The sequence below is a fragment of the Arachis hypogaea genome, chromosome 20 (assembly GCF_003086295.3).
Source record: "Arachis hypogaea cultivar Tifrunner chromosome 20, arahy.Tifrunner.gnm2.J5K5, whole genome shotgun sequence".
In the NCBI taxonomy this organism is placed as follows: Eukaryota; Viridiplantae; Streptophyta; class Magnoliopsida; order Fabales; family Fabaceae; genus Arachis; species Arachis hypogaea.
Genome location: NC_092055.1, coordinates 4,130,005 through 4,146,583, shown reverse-complemented (window position 1 = coordinate 4,146,583; position 16,579 = coordinate 4,130,005). Strand labels below are relative to the sequence as shown.

General features: G+C 36.2%; 1 protein-coding gene across 1 annotated transcript; it reads left to right on the top strand.

Moving 5' to 3' along the window:
• The first annotated feature begins 286 nt into the window (after positions 1 to 286).
• LOC112785172 (NAC domain-containing protein 73) lies at positions 287 to 3,320 on the top strand. Its single transcript, XM_025828617.3, has 3 exons — positions 287 to 918; positions 1,013 to 1,202; positions 2,504 to 3,320. The coding sequence occupies exons 1-3, from the start codon at positions 784 to 786 to the stop codon at positions 3,151 to 3,153; spliced, it is 975 nt and encodes a 324-aa protein (XP_025684402.1). The 5' UTR covers positions 287 to 783; the 3' UTR covers positions 3,154 to 3,320.
• Positions 3,321 to 16,579: the final 13,259 nt, after the last annotated feature.

Genomic DNA, 16,579 nt, shown 5'->3' with positions numbered 1-16,579 from the left:
ATACTTAACCCAAAATTTTTCCACAACTTTGAGGGCACTCTAATGCAACTTAACACTAGCTACTAGCAGCTCATCACTAATCAGCTTTGGACACACACAAAACCTTAATTATGTGGATCTCTTTCTCAAAAGAATCAGGTTTGCTCCATCTCCATTATTACCTTAGATCACCTTTTTAAAGTCATATATATAAGCTTTCATGTATAATAATAAATTAATAATAATCATAATGAGACCCTTTTGTTTGGCCTTAATATATAATAAGTGAAATAATTTAATTTTTTACAACACCATAGATATAAATGTAGGAATGCAGCAAAAAAGAAAAGTCTAGTAGTCTAGGAGGAATTTATTCTATTTAAAAAAAAACGTATATACCATAATATTATTACCAAACTTGACGTCCAAGTAACCTTTCCTTATATCTAGAACCGCTTCCTTTGGTTCCCACCTTTTCTTTTTATTTCATCTATCGCTTATACCTTTTGTCCTCTTCTTTATCTGATCTTCCCTCTTTCTCTCTCTATCAGTGATCACCAATATCATCAAGCACATAAGAACGAATTCAAGACGGTGGCCATGGTAATCATAAGCTAAGGGAGATAGAACGTGTCCCAAAAGAGTACAAATAAAGTACTACTATGCTTTCTACCTTATTTTACCTTTCTCTTAACTATATACTTAACTTGTAATTTTTTCTCCTGTTCAATTTTTGGGGGTTTTTTGTTTTTACAATTCTAAGTATAAGGGAAGAAAAATTAGAGGGTGGTCTCATTTATTGTGATGGCATGGTGCAATGACACTCATGAGAAAGAGATAATTGCTTCCAATAATAGTACTATTACTCTTAGACCTAAATCCGACCCAAACGTAACTTGCCCCTCATGTGGCCATAACATTCAAATAATCCAAGAGCAGGTACTCAAATTAAATTATCTTCTTTGTTTGTGGTCTTATGGTTTATTAATTAGGAACTTGAATATATAATAAATTGGTTTAATTGTTTTGATAGGGTGGAATTCATGAGTTGCCGGGGTTACCAGCTGGAGTGAAGTTTGACCCAAATGACATTGAAATATTGGAGCATTTGGAGGCAAAAGTTATGTCTCATGTGCCCAACCTTCATCCTCTCATTGATGAGTTCATACCAACACTTCAAGACGAGAATGGCATCTGTTATACACACCCAGAGAAGCTACCAGGTATTATTCTTTTATTTCTTCTATTTAATTCATTTTCCCTAATTAATATAATTAGGACATAGGTTATTATAAACTTATTATATCATTTATAATTTAAGGTAGGCACGCTGCACGCACGTCTTGCTGTGCACGGCATGCATAAAATTAATTACTCTTTTTGTAATAATAATAATGAGAATGATTTAATTTGATCTTCTCTTTGAAAAGGATCTAATTATTATATATACACACCACAAGCGGGATCTTAGAATTTTATTTAAATTATTGTGATATCTTTTAAGCTTTTAAAACATTTTTTTAAACTTGTTATATACTATAAATTACCGGGTGATTAAAAGAGTCTGAAAATATAAAGATTTCACCTTTCAAATGGTTGAGTAGTGGCAATAACTACCAAACTCTTAAGTTTAGCCATGTAGCATGCCGAATGAAAACGTTATTAACCCTTAATTATGTTCTAAAAAATGTTTATATTTTACGTCAAATTTGAACATGGCGTGGGGTGTCGGCCAAAATCTATCTGTCAACACCAAAAAATGGGGTTGCTGCCCTGCTACTCTTCTATTTTCATGAGCCTTCGTTATACTCAATATATATATATACCCAGATCATTTCATATATAGCTCCTATATATCCTATATAACAAATTTAAATTGCTGTTGATTGATATCTTAGTGTAGCATTATTTCATATATATTACCCTAAATTTATCCTTGTAACCAAAACTGGAGAGAAAAGAAAAGATTGATGATTTAAAAATTCAACTTGGTCAATGATCACCCAATTTAATTTTTAAGATAAAATTAAATATAGAATTAAATTTTAATATACTAATTATACACGTAAGTTTAATTCCGTATTGTTACTTAGCTAAAAATTTAAAAACATTTTTTAAGGTGAGTACATTAAAATTAAACAATTAAATATATTAATTTATTTTTCGATATCAATACATATATAGTCTAACAAAAATGTTATTTATACATCAAAATTAATATATTTGTATATTATATATGTGTGGTTTAATTATATTTCAACATACATTTTAGTACACGTAGCATAGTCGATAATCCAATTATCTGATTCTAAAGTTAATGATTGATTATAGCATTATGAATGACGAAAATCATGTTAATTATACCATAACTATAATAATGGTTTGCAACATTTTTACACTATATCTCATCTCCTTTTGTTTATATTTACATGTTAAGATTATTTGCATACATTTCTTAACATAAGAGTTTCTTTATGTAATAAGTATGAGACAAATGAAAGATTATTATTAATTAATGATGTAGGAGTAAAGAAAGATGGGCAGATCCGGCACTTCTTCCACAGGCCTTCAAAAGCATACACAACAGGAACAAGGAAGAGAAGAAAGGTTCACACCGATGAAGATGGAAGCGAAACAAGGTGGCACAAAACCGGAAAAACAAGACCGGTGGTGGCCGGCGGCGGCCTAGTGAAGGGTTTCAAGAAGATTCTAGTACTATACACCAACTATGGGAGGCAAAAAAAGCCTGAGAAAACTAACTGGGTGATGCATCAATACCATCTTGGAAGCAATGAAGAAGAGAGAGATGGAGAACTAGTAGTTTCAAAAGTGTTCTACCAAACACAACCTAGACAATGCGGCAATTCCATTGTTATAAAGGAAGATAATGATGATGATCTTCCCTATGGAAAGATATTGATGATGAATAACAGTAGTAAGAAGCACAAAAATAATAACGATAGAAATGTTGCTGCTCCTGTTGTGGACTACTACATCAACTATGACCATGTTGATCATCATAATCACAATCATAATAGTCAAAGATGTTCATCACCTACTCAACTTATTCCAAACTTGGTTCTCCAAGGTGATTCCTCTTCTCTTTTTCGCTTTGCTTCATCATCACTCGATGGGAATACCAACAAAACAAGACTTTTTGAGAGAAAGTTGTAGTAATTCGTTCATTATTATTATTTCTTTCACTAAGTGACAATATTTATTCTATACATATATGATATATGGGATTAATATAATTAGAGTGACATGTAATTAAGTTGATTGGCTTTGATGTGAATTAAGGACTCACTCATATAATCAAAGATTGGTTTTTATTATGTTAATTTTAGTGCTTAGGTACATTCAAATATTGTGGTATAAATAGTAGGGTTATTATTGTCCATTCATAACTTTGTTAAATAATGAATTAAAATTTTTCTCTTTCTCTTTTTTGTTTTTCTCCAATAATATATCTTGAATATAAAATACTGGAAAATCATAGATGTTCATTTAATTTCTATATTATTTCTCGGCAACATACAACTTGACGTGGAATGAAAGTTATCCATTTTGATATTGATCTTTCATAGTAGCTAGTTAGCTATAGCCTTTCCGTTTCTTTTCGAATAAATCCGACACACTTTAATTTGATATATTGAAATAATGTAAAAGGCCATAGATTCTCCCTACTGATTCCGCTCCTTATGAGAGTCTATATATATATATATATATATATATATATATATATATATACTAGTATATGTTTTAATCACATAGAATTAATATCGAACCATAAACATGCATTATCTGTGATCAATGAGTAATAGCTCAAATGGCATAGACTCTCCATACTTAATTAAGAGGTTGCTTACTCAAATGGCATAATCTCTTCATACTCAATTAAGAGGTTGCGGGTTCGAGTCTCTTATCTTTGGTAAAAAAAAAAAATACATTATCTGTAACGAACTTATATATTGAGGTCGTCAAGTACCAATAGCGTATGCGAAAATACAAGAAAATATGAAACTTTTAATTACAAAAGTTGGAAACCGTATTCTTCAAGGATCATTACCCGTATTCGCTGGAAAAAAGAAACAAACAAACATTCAATAACGTACAAACAATAGAAAAGAATAGAATAATGTCATATCATACGTGGATAGTAATTAAAGTTTCTTAATCACAATGAATGTCTATCCAACAAATAAATTATTAGAATAATGAAAATAAAGGAGCATCCTGAATGCACTAAATATCCTAACTGTGTTGTAAATTTATTAGGTGATTATTAATTTAAAGATATTTCTGTATGAAAATAATTTGACATATCTATATTTTAAGGTTGAGGAGGTGAATGATATCCTACTCTTTTTAAAATAATATATAAATTATTCTCTTTGATGTATCACATTTTAATTTGATGTTTATTTTAATATATTTGTTATATATTTATTAAAATATTAATTTAAAATTTTTTTTATATTAATTAAATTCTAAACTAAAATATTGATATGACAAATTAAAAATAGAAACACAAATTAGTGTCACCGTAAACATTTTCAAGTTAAAGAGTTTATCATGTCAAGTAGATCTTTAAATTTAAAAATTTATTCTACACAATTTGGTTTCGAATTATATGAAAAAAAAAAAAAGAAATTGAAACACTTTATATTTTATTTTTTAAAAATTAATGTAGCTAGTTTGTAATTATTTTTTTATGAAGATCTGAATTTTTATTTAATTTTTGTTAGAAATTAGAGATTTTGTGTGAAAAATAAAAGAATAATATATAATATTATTTTTCAAATATTTTTTTAAATTTTCAACAAATTTTAATGACCCGAAATCAATTTTTTATTTTTATTTATTAAATAAATTAGTCATTCAATAAATTTTACTAAAAATTTAAAATAAATAAACACCCATTAGAATATGACATATCAAAAAGAGAATAACTTACATATTATTTTAGAGAAGATAGAATAACATTCACCTTAAAATTATATCAAGAAGTAATTATTAGAAGTCCTTAAGTAATTAATTCTACTAGCTTTTGTAGAGTTATGTTGGTCTCTTCAGAGTATATATATAAGTAGGCTCTTGTGTTTTGATACTAAATAGACTTGTATTCAGTTGTTAATTGTTAATTAGTACAAGAATGTTGTTCCTATAAATTATTATTCTTTTTATTTCATTTTTTCCTTTCATATTTTAGTGTAACACTTGGAAGAGTAATCATCCATCATTGTGTGGATGTTAATGTTGCATATATGTGATGTTAAACACGAATTCTAAATAGATTGATGAATTGTAGTAGCTGCTGGGCTCCACTGTCTCATTCTAATAACTGATACTGCTAATTTATTTTATTTCTCTAATATTATCATTGATGTATTGTATAAAGAAACCGCAAAGTATATTAAATAATATTTTTAAAGTAAAACATGAAGAAAAAAAAGTTAAAGCCAACTTTTTTTTTAAATGATAAAATGTCTCATATTTTTATATCTAATCCGATTCAATTCGAATATTCAATTCAAATATTGTATGATAGGATCAAATCGAATTTAGAAGTAAAAAATATGTATATTTTATTCAATTTGATTTTTTTTAATACAAATCAAATTTAGATTTTGACGAAATCTACCTAAATTATATATTCCTATATTATAATATCTTGATAAAAAAATATTTAATTATTTAAGTACACTATTATTATTTTAAAAGTCACCAAACTTTAGCATCTTAATGATTCTTTGAAGATAAATATTTGATCGAATATTAGTAGTTATATATAAAACTCATTTATACTGCACATTAATATTAAGCAATTTATTTATATATAGTAGTTAAATCATACTTACTATTAAAAATATAATTATCTATATATTTTTTATTAACTTAAATTTATTGATTGAATTAAGAGTTCATACAACAATTACTCTAACAATCTACTATGACAATATTAAGACAGTGTTATTGGCCAACTAATTCTTTCTTTTATAGTAAAACAAAGCACTTTGAATTAGATCTTATTTTGTGTGAAAACACATGAATCAAAACAAACTCAAAATGGTGTACATTCTAGTAGAAAATCATGTTGCAAGCATCTTCACAAAATCATTATTCCCATATCCTTTAATTTTGAGCATTTCAAACACAAATTAAGGTTATTCCAAGAATAATCACAAATGTGAAAGAGGGGTAATAGAGTATATAGTCATAATAAGGATTGTTCTTATATGGATACCTGGAGGGAGAGCTCAGTCTCTGGGAGTCGACGCCGAGCTATTACCTTCGGTGCCGACCTTTAAGCCTTGTGACAATCCGAGCTTTACTCCAAGAGGGTATCCAATCGCGTAGAGCTTTGAGCAAGAAACAGGGGGAGAGTGTACCTGCAAAGGCACTCCGAAGCTTAAGTTAGTATTGAGAATTCAATGTCTCCTTAGGATAGAAGATCATACCTTTTTATAGGTGATAGTGTATAAATCGGTTATGTTCCTACTTTATTGCCTGTATTAAAGAGCAATAATAAGGGTTTGGACGTTTCACTTTTGTGAAGCAGTCCGTTAAGCTGATTTGTAACGTTACTTTTCAATGAATGACACTGATTGCTGATTAGTAACTACAACGCCGATTAATAACGTAAATTGCCGAGTAATGACTGAAATGCCGAACTATAACGTCATTTATCTGGGTAACAATGTGAATAACGCCGAGTTATGAATGATAAAGCCGATTTATGATATTGGATTTGTAATGGCCGGACCACAGCCCCAAGCTTAGCCTGGAAATGTATTAAATGAAGCAGGTTGAGCTTTAAATGGATCATAAGTCGGCTTGCTGAGTGATCTTATAGACTGGCGACTGGATTGGCCTTGTTGCCCCCAGTTCAAGATGCTTCATTTGAGAAAATTAAATACGTGTCTGTAAGAGAGAGAAAAGGTCTATAATGTTAATTAATGAACGTGCGTGTTCCCTATGCACATGATGGCTTTTTATCTGACTGATTTGATTGTTTGGTGGAATTGATAAACGTTTTGTAGTGGGAAGTTAATTGGTTTTTGGAATCCAAGAGGTTTTGTGTGTTTGTTCAGAGTGTGTGTGTTTATCAGTTGCATTTGGAGGAAAAAATGAGCAAGAGAGGTACGCAACTTCTTTTTTCATTTCTGTAATTTCTTGTCTTCTTCTTCTGGTTTTTGTTCCTCTTTTTGATTTTGTTCAAAATGGATTTTGAGAAAGGGAAAAAGGACAAAATTGATTGGTCATATGATTGGGTTAGTGAGGATGTGAGAAAATATGTATCTCTGTTTTCGGATGAAGGTGCTGTAGGGAAGATAGATAAGGGTAATGTTGGGAGGGTTGGTTCTGGGGTTAACTTGGAGTTTCTTCCCTGTGTTGATGGTTTAAGGTTTAGGGTTTAGGGTTTAGGGTTTTCCATACTTTTATATTCCACAGAGAGGATGGTTTTCTATACTTTTATATGTATAGCTGTGTGTTGGAGGAACTGAGGGTGAAACTTCCATTTAGTGAGTTTCAGTGTCAGGTTTTGATGCAATTGAACTGTGCACCGTCTCAATTGCATCCTAATGGGTGGGCTTTCCTTCGTGCTTTTGAGATTTTGATGGAGTTTCTAGAGGAGGTACCTACAGTGCATTTGTTTTTCTCTCTGTTTCAAACGAAAGGTGTTTGGAAAGGGGTGTGGGTGAATTTGAACAGTTCGCCAAGGTTTGCTGTATTCAAACTTTACAAATCCTCTTTTAAAAATTTCAAGGAGATGTATTTGAAAGTAAGAAGTTTTGAGGGTGACTTTCCGTTTTATATGGACGAGCACTTTGGGGAGAGATTTCTGATTTGGTGGTATTCGGAGCCTCAGAATATTTTGGGGCCAGAGGTTATAAGCGCAAGGGATGAATGTATCATCGAGTATTTAGTTGAGGCTATTGATCGGAGGGAGTTAATTTCAGTGTTTGACTTGCCCCAATGGGATGAGAATAGGAAAGCGGTGATAGAATATCTAGGTAAGTTATGTGATTTATTGTAGGTTGAGTGGGATTGTATAGTTGTTCTGATTTTTTTTGTTTTGCTTTTTGGTAGGTGAAAAATATCCTGGTGTATCTGCTGCGAGTTTGAGAGCTCGGGTGAAGAATAAAGGTCTTAACAAAGAGGGATCTTCATCAAAAGCGGGAAAGGTCGGCACTGGAGAGGTTGATCAGCCAAAGCCGAAGCGAACAAAGGTAATTTTGAAAAGGAAAAAATCAGACGTAGTGGATTTGTCCGAAGATTATGAAGAGGAAGTGGAGGTCCAGAGGTTATAAGTGCAAGGGATGAATGTATCATCGAGTATTTAGTTGAGGCTATTGATCGGAGGGAGTTAATTTCAGTGTTTGACTTGCCCCAATGGGATGAGAATAGGAAAGCGGTGATAGAATATCTAGGTAAGTTATGTGATTTGTTGTAGGTTGAGTGGGATTGTATAGTTGTTCTGATTTTTTTTGTTTTGCTTTTTGGTAGGTGAAAAATATCCTGGTGTATCTGCTGCGAGTTTGAGAGCTCGGGTGAAGAATAAAGGTCTTAATAAAGGTCTTAACAAAGAGGGATCTTCATCAAAAGCGGGAAAGGTCGGCACTGGAGAGGTTGATCAGCCAAAGCCGAAGCGAACAAAGGTAATTTTGAAAAGGAAAAAATCAGACGTAGTGGATTTGTCCGAAGATTATGAAGAGGAAGTGGAGGTTCCAGCCGAGGAATTACAGAAGTTCTATGATAACCAGAAGAAATTGCATGAATTTGTTGAGCAGAGTGAGGGGTCTTCTCTTTGGGGAAAAGATTACCCCTTCATGATTACCGCCGATGAAGTTTGCCAAACTCCTGCCGATATTAATTTGGCTGAAGAGGTGGGGGATGTGGCAATTGATCAGTATATGCAGGTAATGTTTTATTTTTTGTTTTGTTTTGGTTGATAATCTTGTGGATGTTCTTGTTTAATTCTGCATTTATTTGTGGAAGGTTGTTGGTCTGAGGCTCGTTAGTTTAGGGCGGAGCCAAGAAAAGAAACATCGTCAAGTAGCCTAGCAAAAGCTTGATTTGAGATTGGAGGAACAATTGAGGTTGAAGGCTGCTAGGGTTACAGAACTAGAGAGCAAATTAGCTGGGGTTGAAAAAGATTTAAAATTGATGAAAGAGAATTATGCCAAAGAAGTGGAAGATGTTAAAAAGAAAGAGGCGGATCTGTCTAATATGAGTACTCGGGTAGTGGAGTTGAATGCTGAATTGAAAAGCTTAGAAAAGAGTAAGGAGACAGCGATCCTGGACTCTTTTATTGAGGGGTTTGAACGAGCTTCTCTGCAAGCCAGGTTCTTAGTTCCTAATGTTGATCTTGATCAGATGGACCCTAGTAAGATTGTTCGTGATGGGGTTATGGTTGAAGATGACGGTGCTGAAGAGGAGGAGGATGAAAATAGTTAATTAGTGTTTATGTTTAGTACTGTTAAATATGTATTTTGGTGGGTTATTTTACTCCTGTAGTGAGCTTTTGACTGCTAATGTGTAGACAGTTTAGTTGGCTTTTCTTATTGTAGCTTATATGTTGCTACTATTTTCTGGCAGAGGACAAACTTGGTTGTTTGTGTTTGCATGTTATGATGGTAATATAATGTTATTACTGTATGATAAGTTGGTTTGTATCTGGTTGAAGCCAGATTTTTGAGGTAAAATTTGTTGTAATGGTGTATTGCCATTAATTTGATTGAGAAAAGATGAGTAGGCCGAGTTTGGGATACTGATTCATAGGCATGATAATAACTGTATTGTGTTTTAGTCATTAGCAATGATTGTCAATGAGATCGGCTATTGGCTATAATAGTATCATAGTGTTGTGTTTCTGACTTAAGGTCAGATATTTGATTGACTAATTGGTAAATTCTGAATGACTGGGTTCTGAGTTAGATCGGTCATGTTTTAATGATCGGACTCCGAGTTAAATCGGATGTTTGAGTGAATGATCGGGTTCTGAGTTAGGACGGATATTTTTCCGATTGAATGATTGGATTCTGAGTTAGATAGAGTATGTTGAATGATCGGATTCCGAGTTAGGTCAGATATTTGTCTGATTAAATGATCGGATTCCGAGTTAGATCGGATATTTTGCTGGTTGAATGATCGGATTCCGAGTTAGAGCAGATATTTGTCTGATTAAATTGCCGTTTTAAGGTCCGCAGTCGGATTGACTGGTTGTGTCCGAATGATCGGATTCCGTTTTAAGGTCGGCAGTCGAAATGACTGATTGTATCCGAGTGATCGGATTGATAGTATAGATCGGCATTATATGTTTATGCATGAAGTGAGAAATGTATTGGTAAAATGAAATATTTATTGAAGAACCTTTGATTCCAAAGGTTCAGGTAGACTAGCCTCGTTAAAACCTCTCCAAGCAAAACCCTTGTGGGAAAAATCTTGGTAGTAGGAAAAAGAGTACTTGGCTGTCCCTGGTATTAGCTGTAATATAACTTTAAGGAAGATACATTCCAAGTGTTAGGGAGATCTTTACCCTCTAATGTTTGTAGTCGATAGGCTCCATTGCCGATTACTTCTGCGACTCTGTAAGGGCCCTCCCAATTGGCTGCTAGTTAGCCATGTGCTGGTGGTTTCCTAGCTTGTTCTGTTTTTCTGAGCACAAGGTCGTGGACTTTGAAGGACCTTGGTTGAAGTCTTTGGTTATATCTTCGGGCAATGTGCTGTTGCATGGCTAAATGTTTGATTGCTGTGGATGATCTGAGTTCTTCAATAAGATCAAGGTCAGTTTGCCGAGCTATGTCCTGTGTAGTTTGGTCGGCCAATGCTGTGCGTAGTGAGGATTGGGAGATCTCCACAGGTATCATTGCGTCTGAGCCGTAGACCAAACGGAATGGTGTCTCCTTTGTGGTTGAGTGAATTGTTGTATTGTATCCCCATATGATCTCTGGGATAAGCTCGGCCCAGAGGCCTTTTGCATCATCCAATTTCTTTTTTAGAGCATGTAATATTACTTTATTTGCGGCTTCAGCTAACCCATTTGTTTGTGGGTGCTCTACTGATGAGAAGTGTTGTTTGATTTTCAAGTTCTACAAACAAGATGTGAATTTTTTATTGGCAAATTGGCGACCATTATCTGTGATAATGTGCCGAGGAATGCCGAATCGACAAATAATGTATTTTCAAACAAAGGAAAGCATTTGTTGTGATGTAATCTTGGCTAGAGGTTGTGCCTCTATCCATTTGGAAAAATAATCGATTGCTACCACAAGGAACTTTACCTGTCCTGCGGCTGTGGGGAAAGGTCCGAGGATATCAATGCCCCATTGGTTGAACGGCCAACTAACCTCGGAACAGTGTAGGAGTTCAGCCGGGAGATGTGTAATTGGACTGTGTTTTTGGCAATTGTTACAGCTTTTAACTTTCGCTTGACAATCCTGTCGTATCGTCGGCCAATATAATCCAGCTCTGAGGATTTTTGAATACAGACTTCAGGCTCCGAGGTGTGTTCCACAGATCCCTTCATGTGCCTCAGCAAGTGCAAGCTCAGCTTCTGTTCTGCAAAGATATTTAAGCAATGGACGAGAGAATCCCCGTCTATATAGGCAATTATTATAGATTGTAAAAAATGAGGCTTGTCGGCGGAAGTGTCGAGCATTTTCGACGTCGCCTGGCAAGATCCCTGTTTGGAGATACTGTGTGTATGGAGATCTCCAATCTGCTTCCTGTGTTACACTTAAGACTTGTGTTAGTTCAATGCTTGGCTTAAGTAGTGTTGACTGATAAAGTGATGATCCATTTGGTTGAGTGCTGGCGAGTTTAGACAGAATGTCAGCTCGGCCATTACTCTCCCTTGGTGTGTGATGTATTTCATATTTAGAAAATGTTGAAAGTACATTTTGTACGACATCCAGGTATTTAGAAAGCAAGGGGTCCTTAACTTGGTATAAATTGTTTACCTGTTGGACGATAAGCAAGGAGTCGCAATATACCTTAAGTTCGGTGATGTTTAGGTCGGCCGCGAGTCTAAGGCCGGCAATTAGCGCTTCATACTCACTTTGATTGTTGCTTGCTTTAAATGAGAAGTTGAAGGAATGTTCGATGACGTTGCCACGGCCATCGTCAAGTAAGATACCTGCCCCACACCCTTGCGGGTTGGAGGATCCGTCGACGTATAAAGACCATTCGATGTAGTCTTCAGTTGTACTTGGTACTGAGAATTCGGCAATGAAGTTGGCCAAAAACTGGGATTTAATGGATGCTCGTCCTTCGTACGTGATATCAAATTCTGATAGCTCCACCGACCATTTTACTAGTCGGCCAGCCAGGTCAGGTTTCTGCAAGACTTGCCGTAGAGGTTGATCTGTGCGAACATGGATTTCATGGCTCTGAAAGTATGATCGGAGTCTTCTGGCTGAGAAGATAAGAGCGAGGGCCAGTTTCTCAATGCTCAGGTATCGAAGCTCGACATTCTGTAAGGTTTTGCTGGTAAAATAGATCGGGAACTGTTTCTTTTCTCTTTCTGCAACAAGGGCGGAGCTTATAGCCCAGTTAGTGACAGATAAATATAAGAATAATGGCTCTCCTTGTAGGGGGGTTTGTAAAATTGATGGTTTTGAAAGAGTATCTTTGAGAGTTGTAAATGCTTGTTCACATTTATCAGTCCATTGGAAAGCTTTTTTGTTTTTTAAAGTTTGAAAAAAACATGAGGATTTAGAAGCTAGGCAAGGTAAAAATCTAGAAAGTGCAGCAAGTCTCCCTGTTAACCGTTGGACTTCCTTGATGGTGTGTGGGCTTTTCATGTCTAAAATAGCTCGGCATTTTTCTAGATTTGCCTCAATATCTCGGCTAGTGAGCATGAAGCCGAGGAATTTACCGCTTTGAACAAAAAATGCACACTTTTCGGGATTTAACCGCATGTTGTATTTTCTTAGCTGTCCGAAGATTTCTGTGAGATCATCAAGGTGATTTTTGCCGATCTTTGTCTTGGCGACCATATCATCGACGTAGATCTCAATGTTTCTGCCGATTTGTTTGGCGAAGATTTTATCCATTAGACGTTGATATGTTGCACCTGCATTCTTAAGACCAAATGGCATGACCTTATAACAATAGTTTCCATATTCAGTAATAAAGGCTGTCTTATTTTGATCGGATGGATGCATTTGGATCTGGTTATAACCAGAATATGCATCCATAAAGCTGAGTTTTTCAAAATCAGAGGCATTATCAACTAAACAATCAATAGAGGGTAAAGGGTAGGAATCTTTGGGGCATGCTTTGTTGAGATCGGTGAAATCAACACACATGTGCTATTTACCGTTATGTTTTTTAACCATGACAACGTTCGCCAGCCATGTTGTGAATCTGATTTCTCGGATGAAGCCCGCGTTGATGAGCTTCTTGGTTTCTTCTAGGGAAGCCTGTTTTCGGTCGTGGCCGAGATTTCTCTTTTTCTGTGCTATAGGTCAGACGGATGGATCCAACGCTAACTTGTGTGATATGATGGATGGGTCGATGCCTGGCATATCAGCTGGGGTCCAAGCAAACAGGTCGGCATTTCGTTGTAAGAATGCTCGGAATGATGATTTTTCTTCTGAGGATAATATGGAGCCGACGTATGTGAATTTGTCCGTGTTTTCTGTGAAATAGATTTTTTCTAAGTCTTCTGTTGGGGTTGGCCTTTCTAGTGTTCCTGCTCTGGGATCAAGGTCGGCCAGCATGTGTTGGTTGTTCATGTTGCCGATATTGTTAACCTAGGCTTTTGTGTTACGGTTAGGTGTTTTGAGGCTATTGTTGTAGCACTCCCTGGCTTCTCGGGCATCACTGTGAATGGTTGCAATTGTGTTGTCCTGCAAAGGGAACTTAACACAAAAATAAATTGTAGATACTATAGCGCCGAACCTATTTAAGAAAGGTCGGCCAAGTATTAAATTATAAGGACTGAAGCAATCAATAACTAAGTATTGAATGTCTGAAGTTTTTGACGAGGGAAACTTACCGAGTGTGGTTTGTAACCACACAGAGCCCATAACCGGGACTCGCTCACCTGAGAATCCTACCAAGTCACCAGTGGAAGGTTGGATGACGTTATTGCTTAGTTTCATTTTCTGTAATGTTGAGTAAAAGAGAACGTCGGCGCTGCTGCCTGGGTCGAGCAACACCTTTTTAACTAGGAGATCTCCGAGCTGTAGGGAGATTACGACGGGATCATCCAGATTTGCTACGCTGTTGTCATGATCGGCTGTCTGGAATGTTATCTGTGGAGATGTCGGCAGCGGCTGCTGTTGACTTTGATCGGCACTGATGGAAAATATAGCTTGGTAAGATCTTTTTCTTGCCGAGCTTGTGGCTCCGCCACCTGCAAAACCTCCGGAAATACAGTTAATTGTACGTGTTGGTAGTTCAGGATGGCTATTGTTCGGTCTATCTTGGCCATGTTGTGTAACCGAGCTTTGGTCTCCTGAAGGAGGTGCTCGCCGCTGCATGTGGCCGCTGATGTATTTGTCTAGGTGACCCTGTCGAGTTAGTCGCTCCAGTAGGTCTTTGGCGATGACGCAGTCGTCGATATTGTGTCCATGCTTCTGGTGGAAGGAGCAGTATTTTGATCGGTCAGTGCCTTTTGAATCTGGGTAATTGCCAGCTTTTCTTGGTGGCTTGATTAATTTCAAGTTCAAGATCTCCTTGATGATATCATCGCGCTTGGTGTTGAATTTGGTGTAAGTCTCATATCATGGAATTGGTTTGAAATTCTTCTTGCTGTCCCGTGTTTTGTTGTCGTCTCTATGGTGAAGCTTTTCTACTTTCCGAGCTTGTCGGAGTTCTTTGATGTCGATCTGTCCTTTAGCTTTTTCACGGAACTCGGCCATAGTTTTTGGTTTGGCCACAGCGATAGATTCCTGGAATTTTCCTAGTCGTAATTCGCTTTTTATGGCGTGTAGTTCCACCTCGGGGTGGAGGTCGAGTATACTCATGGCTATCTTTGTGAAGCGCGTCATGTAGTCCTTGAGGCTTTCGTGCTGGCCTTGCTTGACTGTGTTCAGGTAATCGGAGTCATGTAGGTAGATGGCTGATCCAGCGAAGTGCTCCTCAAAGGGTTTTGATATGTCTCGAAATCGAGAAATGGAACCTGCAGGCAAAGAACAAAACCAATCAAGTGTAGGACCGTCTAAGTAAGATGGAAAACAACGACATAAAACTTTATCAGATGCACCGTTTACTATCATTATGGAGGTGAATTTCTTAATGTATTTCTTCGGATCACCTAACCCATCATAAGGAGTTAGGGTGGTCAACAGAGTAAATCTTCGGGGTAGCACGAAGTTCATCACCTCCGCCGTGAATGGTCCGGCGGAGCTTTCCTGATTGTCATTCTCTATGTCTTTCTGAGCTTCCTCATTATGTTCGGGTTGCTCCTCTTCCTGTCGAGCAGTGTCTGAGACATGTGTTGGTCCTGACTGCTGCTCGGCTTCTTCTGCCCGTTCTTGTCAGTCATTGTTTTCGGTTCTGGTGTTATTCAAGTTGGCAATTTGATTTGCCATTCTTTGGTTCTCCTTGGCCACGGCTTGCCGCAACTCGGTCACCATTCGGAGCAATTCGGATGGCGTGGGTGGAGGTTGTTTAGCCATGACTTCAAACGGGAACCTTGAGGCCGATGATATGTGGAGAGGTTTATATTTTCGGCCCCACGGTGGGCGCCAATTGTTCTTGTATGGATACCTGGAGGGAGAGCTCAGTCTCTGGGAGTCGACGCCGAGCTATTACCTTCGGTGCCGACCTTTAAGCCTTGTGACAATCCGAGCTTTACTCCAAGAGGGTGTCCAACCGCGTAGAGCTTTGAGCAAGAAACAGGGGGGAGTGTACCTGCAAAGGCACTCCGAAGCTTAAGTTAGTATTGAGAATTCAATGTCTCCTTAGGATAGAAGATCATACCTTTTTATAGGTGATAGTGTATAAATCGGTTATGTTCCTGCTTTATTGCCTGTATTAAAGAGCAGTAATAATGGTTTGGACGTTTCACTTTTGTGAAGCAGTCCGTTAAGCTTATTTGTAACGTTACTTTTCAATGAATGACACTGATTGCTGATTAGTAACTACAACGCCGATTAATAACGTAAATTACCGAGTAATGACTGAAATGTCGAACTATAACGTCATTTATCTAGGTAACAATGTGAATAACACCGAGTTATGAATGATAAAGTCGATTTATGATATTGGATTTGTAATGGCCGAACCAAGGATCAAGAAAATCAAGAAAGAGAACCTCTAAACACTACTGCCAAAGACAATTACTTAACTAGTAAGGTATCTGTTACTCATTCTATCATTCTATTAAGTTTCTGTTTTTGGTCATTGTGTGAGTTAGTTGTGTTGCTTTGCTAGTTGGTGTAAGCTATATATTCATAGCTGTTATGTATAATTGATCATCAAGAATTCATAATACAATCAAGTGTTATTCACTTTCATTACTTTCTTTCTCTCTTTCACTCCAAATTACTCACTTTCTCATGACTCCTATCAGAAATCTAGTCATATAGTAATGTTAGGCTGAGTTTGTTTTTTGAGTGTATTTGATGACTGAGCTAGAACT